This window comes from Danio rerio, chromosome 18, assembly GCF_052040795.2.
Source record: "Danio rerio strain M-AB ecotype USA chromosome 18, GRCz13ab, whole genome shotgun sequence".
Lineage (NCBI taxonomy): Eukaryota > Metazoa > Chordata > Actinopteri > Cypriniformes > Danionidae > Danio > Danio rerio.
The window spans coordinates 44,913,620-44,935,770 of NC_141038.1; the positions used below are offsets into that span (position 1 = coordinate 44,913,620).

At 35.8% G+C, this 22,151-nt stretch overlaps 1 protein-coding gene across 1 annotated transcript in view; it reads left to right on the forward strand.

The window, feature by feature from the left end:
- The first annotated feature begins 448 nt into the window (after positions 1 to 448).
- Positions 449 to 22,151, forward strand: part of trpc6b (transient receptor potential cation channel, subfamily C, member 6b) — a 34,053-nt gene continuing 12,350 nt past the window's right edge. The window contains exons 1-7 of the mRNA XM_087293380.1: positions 449 to 874; positions 4,916 to 5,672; positions 10,531 to 10,716; positions 10,903 to 11,067; positions 13,555 to 13,771; positions 16,673 to 16,900; positions 18,455 to 18,719. Of these exons, the coding sequence (XP_087149506.1) occupies positions 786 to 874; positions 4,916 to 5,672; positions 10,531 to 10,716; positions 10,903 to 11,067; positions 13,555 to 13,771; positions 16,673 to 16,900; positions 18,455 to 18,719 (1,907 nt within the window). The 5' untranslated portion in view covers positions 449 to 785. The remainder of the gene's footprint in view (positions 875 to 4,915; positions 5,673 to 10,530; positions 10,717 to 10,902; positions 11,068 to 13,554; positions 13,772 to 16,672; positions 16,901 to 18,454; positions 18,720 to 22,151) is intronic.

Genomic DNA, 22,151 nt, shown 5'->3' on the forward strand with positions numbered 1-22,151 from the left:
ATAAATACTTAAAAGATAAATGCACATAACATCATAAAGGGTATTTTGAATGGGCATATGCTACACTGACAGCTTGTACCCTTTTTTTCTGAAAGCATATAATGCCGCTATATCCATGTTGAGTAAATGGAAATTTTTCTAAAGATAACAGGCTGCGTATATTAATATGTATTATCTTTTTCTTTTCATCTCTCTGTCTCATTTTACACCTCACACACAAAACATACCATATTTGAGGAGCAGGCTACTATTAATTGATGCTGGTTTCTTGCCTGTATTGTGTTTTTTTTTTCTCTACGATTTTCTTCTACTTTATGTTCAAACTCCAAAACGTTTCGACATTGTCGAGCACTGTCGGAAAATATGTTCAGTAAATATTAATAACACTGACAGCGCCCATGAGGGGGCGATCCGCTCCACACAGAATCAAACAGCATTTTTCCCTCTTAAAGACTCTTCAACTCATGTGAGAGATCGCTGTAATGATATTTTGTTGATTTTTTTGCAGTTTCCACATTATTTAAGACGTATAGGCTAGGCTTCCACTTGGTTATCACTAAATTTCTCGTAATGATGCAGCCGTGACATTAAGCTTGATTTGATGAACACACTCAGCTTTCCAGGACCGCGTGTAATTTGCAGAGACCGACACCAAAATTCGGAAATTTCCTGAAAAAGAAGAATTTGGCCAAACTTTGCGTGATTCTACCTACTTCTACTCCTGAAGTAAAGCGGTTCTCTAACTGCTTTTTCTGGAGTGAGAGATTCATGAAGACAGCAAACCGATGTCCACTGATCACACTTCTGCCAAACACTCCTCTGTCCATCAACGGATGAACGCCGACTTCGAAAAGTATCCCCGGTACTGCAAAAGGTAAGTTGTGTTTATTGGAGATTATGGTGTGCCTGCACAATTAATTTAATATATAAATGTAAAAACGTAGCCTATAATCAAGTGACTCAAAGTAATAAGACATTCCTACTGATTACCTTATGTTTTAGTTCCATTTGCCGTAATTTCTTTCTTTCTTTGGTTTAGCAGCACCTTCTCTTTGACAAACTCTTACTTGTTGCATTGCCTTAATAATTGATCTTAAAAATGCATATTAAAATTGATATATAGAAAAGTCTCATATACACTGACATCCAGTAGTGGAAAAAATCATACTTAAGCAAAAGTACCATTATTTGACTAAATATGTAGTGCAAGTACTGTAAGTATCTGTTGTAAATATTATTTAAAGTATGAGCAGAAATAGACCTTTCAAAAGTACTCAACAGTAGTAAGTATTCTGCTGTAAAAAGCTGATGCATTTAGATGTAATTTGTGGATGTGTGTACACGTAACATTCTGTAGTGCTATTAGTTATTGCTCAGCATGCACACGAGACGTTAATATTAGTTTAGATTTAGCTTGTGATGTGAAGTGACCAAAATTCAATGTCTAGCCAGTGTCATATGACATTTATTTGGTTGATTTTAGGTTGTGTAAGAAAGTGACCAAAATCCAGTTTCGAGCCAACATCTTAAACCAACACCATATTGAGGTCAAATGCTGACATTTATTTGTCAGGTGTGGCAACCAAAATCCAACATGTGGGCCCATCTGGGCTGGCCCACGTGGGGCCCAACTGGAATGGCCCGTGTGGGGCCCACTTGGGGCTATACGAAATATACCCCCAACAGCCGTTACAAGCATAGGGAGGAAAATAACCTTTAATGATTGAATACATAACTAACATTAGATAAATCAAAATAAAATAAAAAGTTTAGCCTATTAAAATCAAAAGTGTGTTAATTTTACTTGAAAATTTTCAGCGATTTCTCAGCATACCACTAGAAAGAAGCCTGCGTACCACAGTTTGAGAACCATTGCATGTTAAGATTTTGGATATTTACTTGGACACTTTTAATGCTTCTTGTTTGCTGCAATTATAAAGCACCTATTGAGGTAATCCATTATGATGCGATTTACCTTCTTAGTGTGATTTGACAGGAATTACAGGACTGATTTTTCTAATCCCCATAGACAAGAAAAAATAAAGTAGTGACTGCAGATTAAAGGAAAGTAATGGAGTAAATGTACCAATACTGCACTAAAAACATACTCGAGGGAAAGTAAAAGTACACTGTTTTAAAACTACTTATCAAATGACAATTTCTGAGAAAAACTACTCAATTACAGTATTTCTACTGTAAATCTAATCTTTACACCACTGCTGACATCATAACTCTCAAATGCTATTTTCAGTCAAACGTTTCGTAAACAGGATCAGTTTAAGATATTTACTTCTCTTTTATTCTTGAACCCTAATACTAGACATCTGATATCAAGCTTTGTTCGTGTCTTTTAGGGTCCAATTTGCACTAAGCACATTAAGACAGCTTGGGCCATGGATTTAAATGAAGAAGTGGCTGATGAGATCTGACAAGAAGCCCTGTCGAGAATAAAAAAAGCTTCAATAAATTAATTCAATTTAAGTTTTACATTGCCTTAATTTCTCTAAAACTTGATTAAGTAAAATCTTCTAAATGTGACAGATGTGGTGAGGCAAAGGGGACTTTGGCACATTTATTTTGGTTTTGTCCTGTTCTTTATGAGTTTTGGTCCAGCCTTTTTTAATTGTTTTCCAGTACTTATGGAACTAGTATCCAACCTGACTATAATTTGCCTATTTCTTGATATTCTAATATAATAGACACTTTTCCTTCAAGCCCTGATGGTTGGCATGATTACAGCTAAAAAGATGATCTTACTTAATTGGAGATGTCCAAAGGCTCCCTGTTTTAAGAGATGGTTGAATGAGCTGCTTTATGTCATTCAAATGGAACAACTACGTCTTAAAACTTCACAGAAATAAGCTGAAACCACATGGGGACCTATTTTAAGACTCTTTCTTGAAAATGTAGCATTTTACCTCTGTAAATTTTCATCTGTAACCCATATATTCATGACACCTGACTTTGTAAAAACGTGAATACTGTCATCCTTTTTTTTTTATATGTTTATGCTACATATGTCATATATATGTATATTTGGTAACTGAGACGATCCCTCCCTTTTTGTTTAGTTTTTTTTTGGGGTGAGGGGGCTAATGTCAATTATTTTGTATAATGTTTTTCTTCTTTTTATTGGTATTGTACTGTTTTTGTTAAATATCTTATAAAAAAAAGTTAAATAAAACTAAATATTACAGGATATTTACTTCAGCATTTGAGGTATTAGCCTTTTAAACATTTGAGGTCTGTATTTTACCCATTGGTCATTTTTTGTAAATGAAATGAATGTTTGTTTTATAAAAAAATGAAATGTAAATACCCAAAATTGAAGTGTATCTAAGATTTTACTATAGTTAGATGCTCCTTGAAAAATCTAAGACAGCATTAGTGTGGGAGGGCTCATCAATCTCTGATTCAGTACTGTCATTGCTACAGAAACAAAGCTTATAATTTAAAAATTTAATAATTTAAAAATAAATTAGGCAATTTAAATGCAGTTATTCAGGCACATCTTCTGCCTTTACCCTTTTCCTGACATATACATCTGTTTCTGTCTTTTTAAACAACTTTTTGAACTAGCCTAAATATCAGATGTTACGCAAAGAATGCTTTTTCAAAATTAGTTTGCATGTTGGATAAAAACTCCATTTTCATGATTTTAAATATAATCAGAAAGATAGATTATGAGCATATAATATCCATTTGTGTATAATATTCAATTTGATTGAGCATTAAACTTCAAGCATCGCTTATTGCACATTTAATCTCTGAACTGGCATAATACAACAGCAACCAAATAATAAAAGTAGCTTGATTCACTTCTATCTTTTTCAGATAAAACTGACGGCAATGTTATCACCAATCTCTTGAAATATCAGTTTAAATACGGCAGGGAAAATAAGCGTTGAACATGTCATGTTTTTTTCCTGGGAACTATATTTCTAAAGGAGCTGTTAACATGGAATTGAACCAGATTTTGGTAAAAATACAAACAATACAAACATAAAAATAAAACATTTTTTTATTTTGAAAAATTACTTATGTGTAATAACAATAGAATGACACAAGGAGTAAGTCCTGAACTGAATATTAAAACTGAAATGTATTTAATACTTTATATAAAAGACTTTTTGGGGACTGCAGCTTAAAGTCACCTCTCATATTGAGAATGAAGTCACTTGAATTGCTTTAGTGTGAGTTTTTCACAGACTTCAACAGACTGTCAAAATCTTGATGGTTCTGTGGGTCTAAACAAAGTTGTGTTGTATATTGGGTTCAAGTCAGGTGATTGGCTGGGCCATTCCACAGCTTGATTTTTTTTCTCTTAAACCATTCGAGAGTTTAGGCTGTGTTTTGGATCATTGTCTTGTTGAAATGTCCACCCTGGTTTCATCTTCATCAGTTTGCTAATGATGGACTGAAGCAACAAATGTTAGTTTACAATGACAAAGGACAGAGGGTCGCTGAAGAACTACTGAGAGATTTCAGCTGCTGTCTGGGCTTTCACTGCCTTTCTACACCTCCTCTTCTTCATTTGTTCAATGCTTTTCCCCTACGTCATTTCATTTTACTACACATAACTTCATTTGTAAACTAATTATGTTTGTTTTCTTTGCGTATATGGATTCTTTTGCTATCAACATCTGGTGAAAATTTCAAGTCAACAGCACCTTTAGAAATATGTTTTCTGAGAAACATGGAGACGTGTTCAATACTTCAATAGCATTAAAATTAATATGGGGATCAATGCAATAGAAATGACTTATTAAAGCTGGATGACCCAAAGCATAATTGAGTTGTTTTTCTGCCAATTTTGCTAGGGATAATCAATAGGAATTATTTTCAATAGGAATTCATGTAATCAATTTTGCTTCAAAAACTGGTTCTCTGATTTGGTTTGTCTTTGTTGGAATAGGTGGAGCAATGATGACATTCACAGGCATGCACTGGCTAAAAGCCGTCGCATGGCTATGCGAAGACCGGCTTACATGTTCAATGCCCGTTACAACAATCTATCCCCAACTGAAGAGCGTTTCCTAGAAGCAGCTGAATATGGAAATATCCCTGTCATCCGTAGGATGCTAGAAGAACTCCCAGAACTTAATGTCAACTGTGTGGACTACATGGGCCAGAATGCATTGCAACTCGCAGTTGCCAATGAGCACCTTGAAGTGACAGAACTCTTGCTGAAGAAGGAGAACCTGGCCCGCATAGGTGATGCTCTGCTTTTAGCCATAAGCAAAGGCTACATTCGTATTGTGGAGGCCATTTTGAGCCACCAGGCCTTTGCTGACACAACCAAACTCACCAGCAGCCCCCTTCAGGCAGAGACTCAAGATGACTTCTTTGCCTATGACGAGGACGGTACTCGGTTTTCCCATGATATCACACCCATTATATTAGCTTCTCATTGCCACGAATACGAGATTGTGCACATTCTCCTAAGGAAGGGTGCCCGCATTGCGCGCCCACATGACTACTTCTGCAAATGCAACGGCTGTCTTTATCACCAGAGGCATGACTCTTTTAGCCACTCACGCTCCAGAATCAATGCCTACAAGGGGCTGGCAAGTCCAGCTTATCTGTCCCTGTCCAGCGAGGACCCAGTACTAACGGCTCTAGAGCTCAGCAATGAACTGGCTGTACTTGCCAACATAGAAAAAGAGTTTAAGGTAAGCATGAGAATTGATTGGTTGAGAAGATGGACATCATTTATTAGTTAATAGAACTAGTTACACTAGTTAATAGTGTTGCCAGATTGGGTGTTTTCTCATCCAGTTTGGCGCTTTTGAATTTGATTGTGGGTGTAAAAAATTAATTAGGCGGGTTGACAAAATTTGGGTGGGTTTGGGATTAGTTTGGCAGTTTTATAGGCTTTTTTTTTTTAACAAAACCCATGTGTTTGAACCTACTCCAGTCAGGTAATTGTGAAACACCCCCACTCTTGTGTTTGTTCATGGGGCCTTGTTGATGAGGGTACGATGTTGGGGCAGTTTGAAATGTCCACGTACAAAACAGCTCAGCCAGACTGTACATATTCTGAAATGTGGCAATAAGAAGTTCAGCTGAGCTCTTCAGCATCCCCTGCATCTAAAGGTAGAGATAATGTTTTGCAAAAGCCTCTTTTTTCACTCACACATATTTATCAAGGTAAAAATATATTAATAATTCATTCATTCATTTTCTTGTCAGCTTAGTCCCTTTATTCATCCGGGGTCGCCACAGCGACCTTCTTGCTGTGAGGCGAACGTGCTACCCACTGCGCCACTGCCTCGCAATTTCTATTAATTATTATTATTAATAATAGTAATAATATATATATATATATATATATATATATATATATATATATATATATATATATATATAACATAAATGATGTTAATGATAATAACTAGCTAGATAGATGGATATAAATAATTTAAATACAAATAATTTAAAATCAAATAGTTTATAAACTATTAAGGAATCATCTTTACACTATTTAAATCGACACAAACATGTAGTGAAACTTACACAAATATGTGAAGTTAGGGTTCTGTCACTGATTTGTGTCGGTCGCTAGCAATTGTTTGTAAATTGTGGCAGTGATTGATTTCTAAATTTGGATTAAATTAAAACAGAATTACTTATCAAATATTTTTTCATTCATTGATTTTCTTTTCGGCTAGTCCCTTTATTAATCTGGGGTCACCACAGCTAAATGAACCGCCAACATATAATCTAGCATATGTTCTATGCAGCGGATGCCCTTCCAGCCACAACCCAACTCTGGGAAACACTCATACCTCATACACTCTTGCATTCACACATACACTTATTACACATACACTTACAGTACAGCTAATCCAATTCACCTGTACCGCATGTCTTTGGACTGTGGGGGAAACCGGAGCACCCGGAGTTAACCCCTGCAAACACAGGGGGAAAATGCAAAGTCCACACAGAAATGCCAACTTCCACCCGGGGCTCGAACCAGAGACCTTCTTGCTGTGAGGCAATTGTGCTACCCACCCTGGGCCTAATCAAATGTTTTGGGTGTTTTTTTTTTTTGTTTTTTTTTGTGCATATGGTATTTTTTAGTCCATATGTTTTTGTTTTTTTTGTGCCCAAACGTGGTCCTTAAGGACCAGTGTCCTGCAAAGTTTAGTTCTAACCCCCCAGTAAGACACACCTGAAGTAGCTAATTAAGCTATTTCTAGGTATACTCAAAACTTCCAAGCAGGTGTGTTGAAGGAAGATGAAGCTTAACTATGCAGGACAACAGCCCTCCAGGACAGAATTTGGGCTCCCCTGATGAAGGGAATCAGCAAAATTAGACAGAAAATTAATAATTTAGATTCGGCTAATGAATTAAAAAGTTGTGATTCAGTGCTTTTTTTTTTTTATTAAACTTTTTTTATACAGAGTGCATATGGCTGTGGGTGTACAGTCTTGCCTGGTAGTTGATGAGTCTGCAGCCTTTGCCATCGAGTGGGTGGCTTAGCTCTTCTTGCTTATATTATTATTGACAGGTTTAAGGTTTTATATGAGGATTTATTCTCTAACAGATGGTAAGACTATTTTCTATGAAGTAAGAAAAAAAAGTATCTGCTGGGACTTGTGCATTATCATGTCAATTACATTTCCAAGCCTTAATGAAAATATAGGAAACTCTAGAAGAATTGTTTTTGGAACTTTACAATATCTTTCATTAAAGGAGCGCTACTGTACTTTTTTCATTAATGAACACCCCTCGAGTTGAGTTTTACCATTTTTTAATTCATTCTGCCGATCTCAGGATCTTGCAATAGCACATTTAGCTTAGCTTAGCTTAGCATAAATAATGGAATCACATTAGACTATTAGCATTTCCCTCAAACACAATTCAAAAAAGATTATAGTTTTTATAATTTTATAATATAATTATAATATAATTTTCCTATTTAAAGCTTGACTTTTCTGTAGTTACATCGTTTATAATGAAAAGGTCATATTTTCTAGGCTGATGTGGCTAGGAACTATACTCTCATTCTGGTGTGATCATCAAGGAACATTGCTGCCATACCAAAGCTGCATCAGGCACAATATTGCACAGCGCTGTTACCTACAGTAGTTACATTCTGGGGTCTATTTTCAGGTGCTAATATCATAGCCCACCCAACGCTCCTTTGTCATATTTAACAGTTTGTCAGATCAATATTATATTTATTAACTAGTTAAAATTAGTCAAGTATATACTTTCCCATTGAAGGTTATGATTTAAAAACATATTAAAAAATGTAATACTGTAAATTAATATTGTATGTTTTCAAGTGGGTTCAGAAGCTTTTCCTCTGTCTTAGACTTGGATCACAAAATGCTTCAGCCCATGACAGATGGCAGCTAAAGCCAGTCTTGTGATTGACCGCTCACCTGTGGGATTTGTTTGCAGGCAATGTGAGAAATAAGCTCAGAGAAATCCCTGGAAAAGTTTTATTTTATGTTTTATCATCTTGATGCACACGATTGATGTGGTGTTGATTTAATTTTCATTTTGGATGAGTGCTTTACGATTTGGAAGTTCATATTCATTACAGCCTCTGTAAACCCATAACGCACTCATGCAGAAGAGTCAAGCTTTATATAGGAAAATGATCAGAACCCATTTTTTTCAAAATTTTGAGTGAGATGCTAATGGTCTAATCCGATTCAATGCTAATCTAAGCTAAAAGTGCACTCAGCTGATTGGTTGAATAGATTCAAAAATGGTAGAACTCACTGTTTAGCTGGAGTGTTCTTTTAAGGTAGTAAGCGAGTGGTGCTCAAATTGCCGTTTGATACAGCCGAACATTCTGGGTCTTTGGTACAACAATAAAGGCTGATTGGGATGTTTTGCGGTAGTGTGTTTTCGAGGGATGCTTTAAAACAATTTCAATAGCTTCTGATGGTTATGTTTATGGGTGGGACTTTTATGGGTGACATTTTAATTTATTTATTATTTATTCACCATTGTGTAAAATGGTGAAGTTTAACTAAGGGCCAGGAAGTTTACTCATACAGTTCTTACTATCTGGCCTCCATTACATTCACTCTTTCTATTCGCACTGCTTATCATAAGATTTGAATTGACATATCACATGACGTGATCATGCTAAGAAGTACCTAAAGGCCACAGTTTCTTGCATCAGTTGCTTGAGAGAATAAAGAGGCCAGAGGCGTGAGATTTACCTGCACATCTGTTAAAACTGACCCTTTTCATACAGGCTAATATTAATTACAGCAACATTAAACTGATGCATGACTTGAGATATGGGTAGCACTGTCACCTCACAGCAAGAAGGTTGCTGGTTCGAGCCTCAGCTGGGTCAGTTGGCATTTCTGTGTGGAGTTTGTATGTTCTCCCCCTGTTGGTGTGGGTTTTCTCTGGGGGGTTTCCCCCACAGCCCAAAGACATGCGCTATAGGTGGATTGGGTAAACTAAATTGTCCGTAGTGTATGTGTGTGAATGTGATTGTATAGTGTTTCCCAGTGGTGGGCTGCAGCTGGAAGGGGATCCAATGCATAAAACATATTCTGGATAAGTTGGTGGTTCATTCCGCTGTGGCAACCCCAGATTAATAAAGGGACTAAGCCGAAAAGAAAAAAAATGAATGAATGAATGAATGAACTGTAGCACATGTGGTTAAAGGATTTCTATTAAATACGAAATAGAGATGTTTTAAAGAAAGACAAAAACCTGTAACTATTGACTTTCATAGTATTTGTTTATTCTACTACTGTATGTTTGTTAATGGTTTCAGCTTGCTTTAAAATATTTACTGTTGTTGGCGCCAGTAGCCTAGTGGTTCTGTGCACTGACATAGCACCGATGTGCTCACGGTGACCCGAATTCCCGGCTTGAGGTCCTTTGCTGATCCTTCCACTCCCTCTGGTCCAAATGCTTTCCTGTCTGAAAACTCTACTGTCCTATCATAATAAAAAAGTTGAAAAACCCCTAAAAAATAATTATTAAATAAATTTCTACTTTTTTGTTCAACAGAAGAAAGTAACTCAAACATGTTTGGAACAAGTCATTTTTTTAGGTTAACTCTCCCTTTAAGTTGAATCCCTCTATATTTTTTTAAAATCATTAACTTGTGAGTATAAACAACAGTGATTCTTACTGGTGCCATGTCGCTTATAGAGATCGAAATCCACCCGAATCAAGTTTGAAACTTCAAGCTCAGTAAATTTCAGACTTCACTCCAGGTGGACTTTTTTCAGCTCAATGACAATTTGAAGTCACAGAGCTGATGTCACATAATTCTCAACAATTTGGTGCCGTGACCCGGATAACCTGGAGACTCCTTTCAAGCTAAATTTTATATTAAACGTGCTGATTTGGGTTCTAAAATCTCCTACATTACCAGTAATATCTTTTCTGTGAAAAAGTAAAGAAGATATTTTGAACCTGAGCATTGGTATTGTTAATACCAGTGCAGTATTTGTAGTGTTACTATATATAAAACACTGAGAAAACGTTATTTGTTGGTATATTTTAAACATATCTATGCTAACTTTCATTTACAGAATGATTATAAGACGCTGTCTATGCAATGTAAGGATTTTGTAGTTGGACTTCTGGATCTGTGTCGCAATACAGAGGAAGTGGAAGCCATTTTAAACGGAGACACAGAGGCAGGGGGCCACTTTGACAAGGGTGACAGACCTAATCTAGTTCGATTAAAGCTAGCCATCAAATACGAGCTGAAAAAGGTGAGTTTCTTTCATAATAAATATTCAAATCACAGGGAATGTTTTCAGTGACTGATACAGCTATTAGGTAAATTGATTCAGCTAAGTAGCCTCAGGTCCTGAAATACAAAGATCTCATTACTCTGCTGGATGGTACAGTAATATAAACACATCTGTTTGCTGTATCTCTGCCTGCTTCCCACACAGTTTGTAGCCCATCCAAACTGCCAACAGCAGCTTTTGTCCATATGGTATGAGAATCTGTCTGGGCTCAGGCAGCAGACCACGGCGGTCAAGTTACTGGTGGTTCTGGGGGTGGTGGTTGGACTTCCCATCCTGGCCCTACTGTACTGGATAGCACCCTCAAGCAAGGTCAGCCTTTAGTCAACACAACGGCCTTGAATATCTGTGTACAAGTATGAAAAGAACACTCTAGTGGTTATGCTTGCATGCAACCAAGTCATCCGTTAGTAATAAGAGTGAAAACACTGCAAAAATGATTTTCTTACTTAGTTTTTGTCTTGTTTCTAGTCCAAATGTCTAAAAATTCTTAAACCAATAAGCATTTTCTAGACAAGCAAAAACTGTTGCCTCAATTTTTAAAAATAGGATGTCATAATTAAGTGAGTTTTTCCTTAAAACAAGCTCAATAATCTGCTAATAGGGTAAGAAAAATAATTTTTGTTACATAATCTAACTTTGCATGGCTCCACACAGCAAGCCAGAAAGGATATGCAACAAAGAAAAAACTCACTACTTAAAATAAGATTTTTTTTGTATTATTGTTTAATAATTTAAGGAAATACATAACAATCTTATATCAAAGTGAAAACAAGATTATTTTTCTTACTCCATTTGCTGATTATTTTGGTTGTTTTAAGTAAAAACTCACTTAATTTTGACTTATTATTTCTTAAAACAAGACAGTATTTTTGCTTGTCTAGAAAATGCTTCTAGGGTTAAAGGGGTGGTCCATTACGATATCATATTTTAAACTTTAGTTGATGTGCAATGTAGCTGTGTAAACATAAACAACATCTCTTAATGTAATACGGATAAAGTTCAATACATACAGTTAATGAGACCACTTCAGGTTATGCACATACACCCTGTGCAGTGAAGGAGCATGGCCAGAGGCCCTAATGTTATTGCAGAGGAAGCTAAAAATGGCGTCCAAACACAGCTATTTCCACTTAGCTTGTCCTGTTTTTTGTATTTGGGCTTTCGTAGGACACGGCACAAAGAGAGAAGTGCTTTAATTTTAATTATGTTCCAGAGAATTATAAAAAGATATAGCTCTAGCATTTAACAAAGGACACCTTCCAGAATTTCTCCCAATTCAGTGCTGGGTTTGGCAAAAAAAACTCCAAGAAGGAGCAGCTCCAACCATAATAGACAAAGCTGTGGACTGTGAATCACAACCTTTAAGTGTTTTTATTTGTTAAAATGGATCTATTACATGCATAGTTTCTAGCGTTAACAGTACGTTGTAGCAAGGACGTAAACAAGGATGTAAACAATGGGAAATGCTGTTTGGCGCCGTAAAAAATTTAGCTACATATTTATCTGTAAAATCGCCGTACACACCCACAATCTTCACCGGCATTGCAGTGTCTCTCTATGCAGCTGCTTTCCCTGTGTTCTACATATCAAATAACAAACTCATAAAATATATGTGAACGTTTCATAGAACTTACCCATGCTTATAACCCGAATATATGTGAAAAACACTTGTCAGGCTTTATTTTAGAGAGCAGGCGTGAGGTTCAGATCTGTCCTCTTCGTTGTCAGTCTGATTCAGGCTCAAACCGATATGGCTAACAGCTACTTTGACTGACAGTATTTACACAGCCGAGGCACAGCGCATGCTATTAGAGGCGTGATGCTTTTCCTGGTGAGGTGGAGCCGATCCGTAAATCACAACACATTATGTTAGGTGACTAATCAGAGCCTCATGAGGGTGGGCCTTTTCGAAGGAACTAGGAAATATGACAGTCATTTTTATGTTAGCTGAGTAGCTGTATATAATCAAGGTAAGATATATGAAAAAATAACGTGATTTTTCACAAATGAAGCGTAAGCACACATTGCTTTGCATCTTACAAACTCAACCAAGGCTTAAAAATGCATCCTGGACCAACTGTTTTAGAATTTTTTTGATATGGGCAAAAACTTTTAGTGGGATTTTTTTTTGCAGTGTAAACATTTATGTAAACATCTGGAAATGGACACTTTTACTGTTTGATAAATATACGCACTGTGAAACAAAGTTGTAAGGGATGAAAATTAAAAATGAAAATTCTATTGTCATTTACTCACCTTTTATTTGTTTCAAACCTTTATGACTTTCTATTTTCTATTAAACACAAAAGATGCTGAAGACATGTAATTACTGGCATCCATAGTATTTGTTTTTCCTACTATGGAAGTCAATTGTTACAGATTTTCAGCTTTCTTAAAAAAATATTTTGTTTTGTATGCAATAGAAAATGGAAACTCAAAAAGGTTTGGATCCACTTAAGGGTGATTAAATAATGTTTACATTTTTATTTTTTTGGGTGATTTAACCCTTTAATGTGCTTGGTGTCTCCTACTTAAATAAGATTTATAATAGAAACAGTGGGAAACAAGTACAGTGACATATAAATGCACATGATCTCGATAACTTAATTTAGTGTTCATGTAAACGCTAAATTCATCATTTTATTCCAATTAAAATGAAATATGTGCATGCAGCCAATTTTGCATAGGAATTATAATAATGAACTATGCTGCTTTTGACTTCTTAATGCAAGATTGTTTCAATAATGCTAATATTATTTTGCAAAAAGGTTTTGTGTAATGTTTTTGCAATTCCAGTTGGGGAAGATCATCCGTGGTCCCTTCCTTAAATTTGTGGCACATGCAGCGTCTTTCACGATCTTTCTTGGCCTTCTCATCATGAACGCCGCTGACCGTTTTGAAGGAACTTCTCTTTTACCAAACATGACCGTCCATGATCATCCATCCCAGTTGTTCCGCATGAAGACCACCCCTTTTACCTGGATGGAAATGCTGATCATTTCCTGGGTTGTAGGTCAGACATCATCTCTCACTGTTTTAAACAACAAATATTTAGATTTTCTATATCAAATCCAATACTCTCAAATCATACTTCAGCCAAAACTCAAAGTTCTGTCATCATTTACTTGGTCCAAACCTTTGAGAATTTCTTTATTCCTAATAAACACAAAAGAAGATATTTTGAAAAATGTTGGAAACATGTAACTATATACTTTAATAGTATCTGTTTTACCTACTATGGAAGTCAATGCTTGCAGGTTTTAACTTTCTTCAAATATGTCTTTCTGTAATCATTTACTCAATCATTACTTGTTTCAAACCTTTATGAGTTTCTTCTGTTAAACACAAAAGAAGATATAAAAAAAATAGTTGGAAACCTCTAACCATTGACTTCTATAGTATTTGTTTTTCCCATTATGGAAGTTAATGGTTGCAGGTTTTTAGCTTTCTTTAAATTCAACAGTGTTCAACAGAATAAAGAAACTCAAAGCACTTGACAAAAGGAGAAATTTTGTAGAATGATCACGTTGCTCATTTTCTCATAAAAATTGGTGACTGTTTACTGAAAATCAGAAGGTTTTAATGTGTTTCAGCTATTAATTTATGCAACATCATTGCTGGAAGGACTTTCCACACATGAGCTTTACATGTTAAAATCACTTGTGGACACAATTGAAATTTAGATGTGTTTAGAAACATTTGGGATAAAAAAGGTGATAATGTAATAACTTTTTTTTTTTTAATGTTTCGAAACCATTTTTTATATTGGTGTTTCAAATTATTTTGAATATGTCGAACTCATACGATGCTCATGTGGTTTTTCCGTATGCAACATAGGCTCATTCTGAAAATGTAGCACTATATACATTTCTAGAGACCGCAAGTTATGTAGCCAGAAGTACATTTGGATGCATTTTATTTTTAAAACAAACGGAATGGGGCAGTATGATGGCCTTTCTCTTCACGCTTACCAGTTGACCACTCACCTCTGTATGGACAGCTTTTCCCGCTGTTAGCAGTTTGTCCCGTTAGCTCAACATGTATGTCAGCAGACTTGAGATGCAGCGAGTAGTTGACCATGATGACGGGGTTCGAGTCTAGTAAAGAAAGGTTCCAGAAAGTGGGTTAGACAAAAATAGAATAAAAAAAAATAAAATAAACAAATAAATAATAGAGTGAGAATGTGGTACAATCAGACAACGTGGTAAAAATCAGGTGAGGGCTTTTCTTTTTCTCAATTGCTTTTCAAAACTATTGTCTGGGTTTAGGGAAGTGGGTGGGTAAGTCAATTGGTGCTGTTGAAAACACTATCGGTTGGGTTTAGGGAAGAAGAAGGGTGGGTCAGTTGATTGGTTAGTCAGTCAGTCAGTCGGCAGTGGCCTCTTGTGGATTTACAGTACGTGAGAACAGCAGGTGCGAATGGCAAGATAAATTTGAGATCTCAAAAAGCGTACACAGCGGCCTCTGGTGGATTCGCGAAAACAAAAACAACAAAAAAATGTACCTCCTGGAATGTATTTGGTGCTTTCCAGAAATGTATATAGGGCTACACTTTCAGAATGAGCCTGGGTTGTCTGTATGGTATAAAAATGCTAACTTTTTTATGTTTTATTTTTTTCTGAACAAATCTCGTAAAAATTATGTAGATGTTCGGTCTTCTTGACGAGGTCATTTTCAGAATACAGGACTGTAATTTGTACTCAAGTTACTAAGAGATGGAAACATCATATATTGGACTACCAAACACAGAAATTTGACTTGGTTGTTTCATGAATCGGTATCATTTGGACTATCTAATAATCTATATGTGAAACATTTCTCACGTAAATGTGTGAAGAGTATTTTAAGGGGATAGATCACCCAAAAATACAAATTCACTCACCATTTACTTACCCTTGTGTGATTCCAAGCTTTTGTGTTTCTTTCTTCTATTAAACATTAAATATATTCTGATGAATGTTGAAAATTGCTAAATGTTTAAAAAAAATAACTCAAAAATGTTTGGAACAAATGAAGGGTGAACAAATGCTGGCAGAAATTTATTTTAAGATGAACCAACCCTTTAAGCAAAAAGGATAAAACACAATAGATCGGTCCGTATGACCAGTACATGTGGGTTTGGAATGACATGAGGGTGAGTAAATGATGACACATTAGACATCAAGCTTCAGGAACGTTCCCACAATGATGTACTAAAATGAATTCCAAATGACTGTTCTTAACACACACTGATTCACAGAAGGGTCAGGACTTTTCAAACTGTCTGACATCTGTCACATCACAATCTAATACACATATTAGTAAAAATGATCAGTAATAGCAATATTATTCATCTAGAAAATAACACTAAAATGTTTTGTATTAAAGGGCGCCTATTATGCAAAAATCACTTTTATAAGGAGGTTAAACACAGTTGTGTGGCAAAAGTCTGGCAATATAACCAGCTTCTAATGGTAAACATGTATTCATTTTCTAGAAACACTTTGACTTACATTCTCTTTTTCTAAGTGTCATCAGAAGGGCAAAGCCCCGCCCATTAGTGACAACCTGTCCCTCATTAGCATAGGACATTAGTCTCGTTTTTGAATCCGCCACTATGCTGACACATAGGCATCTGTAGCTCCGCCCTCTTTTAAAAAGAACACAATCTCATTTCAATTTAAAGCCACAGTCACCAAAATGGCACAATTAGAATCAAAGCCTAAAAGGGGGAGGTTCAAAGAGTTATAAAACATTGTTTATAGGGTATTTTGAGCTGAGAATTCACATACACACTCTAGGGACATCAGAGATTTATTTTACATCTTGTAAAAAGGGGCATAATGTTAACTTTTAAGACACCAAATGAATTGAAATGCAAGAATAATTTAGAATGAATCTCTAAATATCTTTCACTTTCTTCTTCTGCTTATAGGAATGATTTGGGCTGAATGTAAAGAAATTTGGTCTCTTGGTCCTCGGGAATATCTACTGGAGCCTTGGAATTTGCTGGATTTTGGAATGCTGGCCATTTTCGTGACTTCGTTCATTGCTAGATTCATGGCATTTTATCATGCAAATGTTGCACAGAACTATGTGGATAAGCGCTACACGGATCTGTCAAACATTACGTTGCCCCTTGAGATTGAATACTATCGCCTCGGTAAGTGCTGCTTTCAATCGTGATTAAAGAAATAATGCTTCACGCGATTAATAATCACTTTGTTTTGACATTGAATAAAACTGTTACAAAGTAAATTAGAAAATGAAAGAATGTTGTGGAAAAATTCTAATTTGTTAGCAAAATTTGTGGCACATACAGAGTTTTTCACCATTTTTTATGTTTATTTTTAGAAGTAATAATTATAATATGAAGGTTGTCACAAAAAATAAAATAATATGTTGCTTCAGAGTGAATGTATGTAGTAATGTTGCGATATGTATGTATTGTGATATGTTTAATAATCAATTGGTCAGTGTACATATTTTTTTTATTTCTCACTAATACATTCTTCCTGTTGGCCGACTAATTACAGAATGAGTTAGTTCGGCGATGTGGTGGCGCAGTGGGTAGCACGACTGCCTCACAGCAAGAAGGTCGCTGGTTTGAGCCTCGGCTGGGTCAGTTGGCATTTCTGTGTGGAGTTTGCATGTTCTCCCCGTGTTCGTGTGGGTTTCTTCCGGGTGATCCGGTTTCCCCCACAAGTCCAAAGACATGTGGTACAGGTGAATTGGGTATGCTAAAAATTGACTGTAATGTATGTGTGTGAATGAGTGTATGGGTGTTTCCCAGTGATGGGTTGCAGCTGGTAGGGCATCCGCTGCGTAAAACATATGCCGGATAAGTTGGTGGTTCATTCCGCTGTGGCGACCCCTGATTAATAAAGAGACTAAGCCGAAAAGAAAATGAGTGACTGAATGAGAAAGAAGTCCCTTTAGGAAATGTGGACTTATATTTGTGTCGATTAAAATTCTGATCACAAAGACACAAACAGGCTGAGATTTTTCATGAAACATACACTTAGTTGAAAGACTAATGAATTATAAAACCTATGCGAATAAAATCTGTCTTACAATTACTCTTATCACTAGAAAAAAGATACTGCATTTCTGAAAAGTGCTTCACACAGGTGAGTGGGATTGACAAACCACCTGTAGAAACACTTTTCTCTCGATATGCACCGTGTATTTACTTAAACTTCATTTTGCAAGGACTCAATAAGGAAAACAATGTTTACATGGGAATGTACCACAAATTACGGTGGACTACTTGTTTTTTTTAACCTTAAATACCTTGCATAATATTGTTCTGTTTATGTAAATGTATTTGTATTGTCTGTCTTATGTGTATAGTATAAGTATTTATAGTATATATATTTAGTTAGCAGTTAGTATAGATAGATTATCGCTCTGTCATGTATAGGTTTAAAATAGCTCTTACGTCCAGTGTTGTTTTAGTATTCATGATTATGTTTATTTATGTCGCACCATGGTCCTGCAAGACTCGACATTTGGTTCCACTGTATGTCCACACATGATAATTAAGCTAAAACTTTAAAAAATCAATACGTTTCCCTTGACCTGACCCCTATATGTAAACTTAAATGTAGCAGCTCACACTTTTTTCACCGATGACATTTCTTCTTGAATGTCTTCAGCTTGACTTTTTGAAAGCCCGTAGGAAAGATGCTTTACAGCTTCATTTCATATATTTCAGCTCGTGTCCACTGGGTTCCATCAGATCCTCAGCTGATCTCAGAGGGACTTTACGCCATCGCAGTGGTTTTGAGCTTCTCTCGTATCGCGTACATCCTTCCAGCCAACGAGAGCTTTGGACCCTTGCAGATCTCCCTTGGCAGGACGGTCAAAGACATATTTAAATTCATGGTGATCTTCATAATGGTGTTTGTGGCCTTCATGATTGGAATGTTTAACCTCTACTCATACTACCGAGGAGCGAAGCAGAACGGCGCCTTCACCACGTAAGCAGTGATTCATAATAATTCCTTTAATGAGTGTTTATCCTTTGTAATCATATAACATCCATGTCTTTATTGTTATATAATTACAAAAACGCCCAGAGCCTTTGGCAGCAGTGCAGAAGGACATGCTGGAAGTGGGCGTTTGGCAAATTTGATTATCATGACTACAGTAGCACACCATGACCGTGTGCATGTGGACGAGAGAGTGAGTAAGAGTCCTGGACTCTTCATGCTCTTGATGTTTAAAAAGGTTCAGGGTACAAAGAAACAGACTAGTAAGTTAATTAAGTGACACGGTCGCCTCACAGCAAGAAGATCACTGGTTTGAGTCCCAACAGTTTCATGTTCTCCCTGTGTTCGTGTGGGTTTCCTCCGGGTGCTCTAGGCCAGTGGTTCCCAACCTGGGGTCCGCGCCCCCCTAAGGGGGTGCCAGAGTTCACAGGGGGGGGCGCGGGAGAGGATAAGTTTTGAGGTAGAAAAAGGCATAAAAATGGTCCACTATTATAAAGGGCTTTGCAATTAATCGAAAATCCGATTTAGATTTCGGTTTCAAACGATTATAAAAAGCATTAATCGAGATAAATGATTATTGCATCATATTTCGCCACAGTTGTACACGTGTTGCTCTTAAAAGCGCGAAAGAGCTTATGTGTGTGTGCAGCACGATCACGCAGTAAGAAGCATGCAACATTCACTCTCATTCGCACACTGAGACGAGCAGAGGAGCGCAGACATCTAAAGTCATCTTAACGTGAACGCTTTAATGGTCAAATAGGTGTCAAAACGCGGTGTTTAGTGATTATTAACATTAACCCTCATTTGTATAATGAACAAACGAGTTGAGGATCAAAAGACGTGAAAGAGAAACCATTAAAGATACAGCGCGCTATAATCCTTCTGCCGCCTGTTTTTATCATTATTAAACAAACATAACGAGAAAACCCTCGCTGCTCTTGACTGAAGGACTGCTGTAGCTAAAGTGTTTTTCTTACAGTGAAGATGCTTAAAGCACAGTTTGTTTCATATTTTTATTCTATTGTATTTATTTCTCTTTCCTTTGCAGGGTGGAAAATAACTGTATGTATACAGTTGAAGTCAGAATTATTAGCCCTCTTGAATATTAGCAAACCTTTTCCTGCTAATTTCTGTTTCATGGAAAGAAAATTTAATAACTTATTTCTGAACATAATAGTTTTGATATCTCATTTCTAATTACTGATTTCTTTTTGTCTTTGCTATAATGACAGCACATAATATTTTACTAGATATTTTTCAAAATACAAGCATTCAGATTAAAGTGCAGTTCAAAGGCTTAATTAGAGTAATAAGGCAAGTCATTATAACGCTAGTTTATTCTGCAGACAATCAAAAATAAATATTGCTTAAGGGGGCTAATAATATTGACCTTAAATTGGTTTCAAAATATTTAAACCTGTCTTTATTCTAGCTAAAATAAAACAAATAGAAGAAAAAATATTATAGGAAATACTGTTAAAATTCCTTGCTCTGTTAAACATAATTTGGGAAATATTTATAAAAAAAAAATCTCAGGAGTGCTAATAATTTTGACCTTAACTGGCAATGGTTTTGAATAATCGTGATTACAATTATGACCAAAATAATCGGGATTATGATTTTTCCCAAAATCGAGCAGCCCAAAAAAATAAAAAATAATCTAAACACATGATTAAAATTCCAACATAATAGTGAAAATAATTAAAATAAATAACTTTAAATAATTATTTAAATTTTGCTCACTCGCGCAATCTGCTTGTCAACGTATCGTAAAGGCAAAATCAAAACAAAAATGGCAGACAAACGTAAATGCAGTGATTCTTCAGAGGCGAAGAAAAAGATTAGACAGTATGACAAAGCCTACCTAAATTTTGGTTTTATTGAAGGCCAAGACAAGTTAAAACTGATTAATTAATATTTTCTATACATATTACTATATATTAATATTACACAAACACACACACACACACACACACACACACACATATATATATATATATATATATATATATATATATATATATATATATATATATATATATATATATATATATATATATGTATATATACACACACACACAGTACATATGTGTGTGCGTGTGTATTTACATGGTGGGGGGGCTCCAATGTTTGTATATGTTTATTGGGGGGGCCCCAAAGAAAAAGGTTGGGAACCACTGCTCTAGGCAACCCACAGTCCAAAGACATCTGCTATAAGTGAATTAAATAAACTAAATTGGCTGTAGAGCATGTGTGTGGATGAATGTGTTTGGGTGTTTTCCAGTACTGGGTTGCAGCTGGAAGGACATCCACTGTGTAAAACATATGCTGCATAATTTGGTTGTTCATTCCATTATGGCAACCTGTGATGAATAAAGGGACTAAGTCGAAGAAAACTGATGGAATGAATTTAATTAAATACAAGTATTTCATTAAGCAATTTAAAATCAAACCTTTTGGTTTTAGTAAATTTAGTAGATTTGTGGACTTATAGATAAGATTAGCCAATCAAATCTCACCTGTTGGTGATTTTCTTTTAAATTTTGTACAGCTTTATTGATAAGAAAATGCCCAGCAGGCACCTTGAGGTTAAAACGACATCAAGAACATGTCAAAAAGGCAAATCGATTTGATGTCAATTGACTACCTGGATGTCAAACTGGCAACAAAATTGACTTATGACATAGTCATCAAAGAAATGCATCAAAAATTGATTACAGGACTGTCCTATAATCGATTTTTGACATGTTTTATTTTAATGCCAGTGTTAGAATAATGTTATTTTGACATCAAGGTAGTTCACATGGATGGATACGAGTTCACATTGTAGGGATACAAAATTCAGTGCACATTTGTAATTAAAGCAAACTTTTTCTAATATTATTCTTTTTGAGTTGATATTTTGGTGGTCAACAGTGTAGATGTCAAGGTTTTGACATCAAATCTATTAGCATTTTTAGTGGTGTAATGGATCACAAATCTCACAGATCACATCGTGGTTTTTAGTCACGGATCAGACCATTTTTTCAGATCAGCCAAAAAGGGGAGGAGACAAATGTAATTTGCTTTCCATTCATTACGAAAACAGTACTGCAAGACACTTTTGGTTTTAAGAAACAGAAATTAGAACCTGTCATTATATTACAAATAAAATTAAGAAATAAATTGTTAAATATTCAATACTGTGAAAAAGTCACTGTTGCTGTTAACAGTAAATGTATTCACCTTATTTTTCGTCGACGAGAGGACGTAGCCATTTGAATCTTTTTAACTCAAGACTTCCGGTCTCATTCACTTCCATTCATTTTTAGACGTTAAAGACTGCTCGTTTCGCTGTTTGATGTTGCAAACTGATATTTCCTTATTATATTATTCTACTTGGTCTGTATAGTCATGCAAACATTTGTTTTTAGAGCG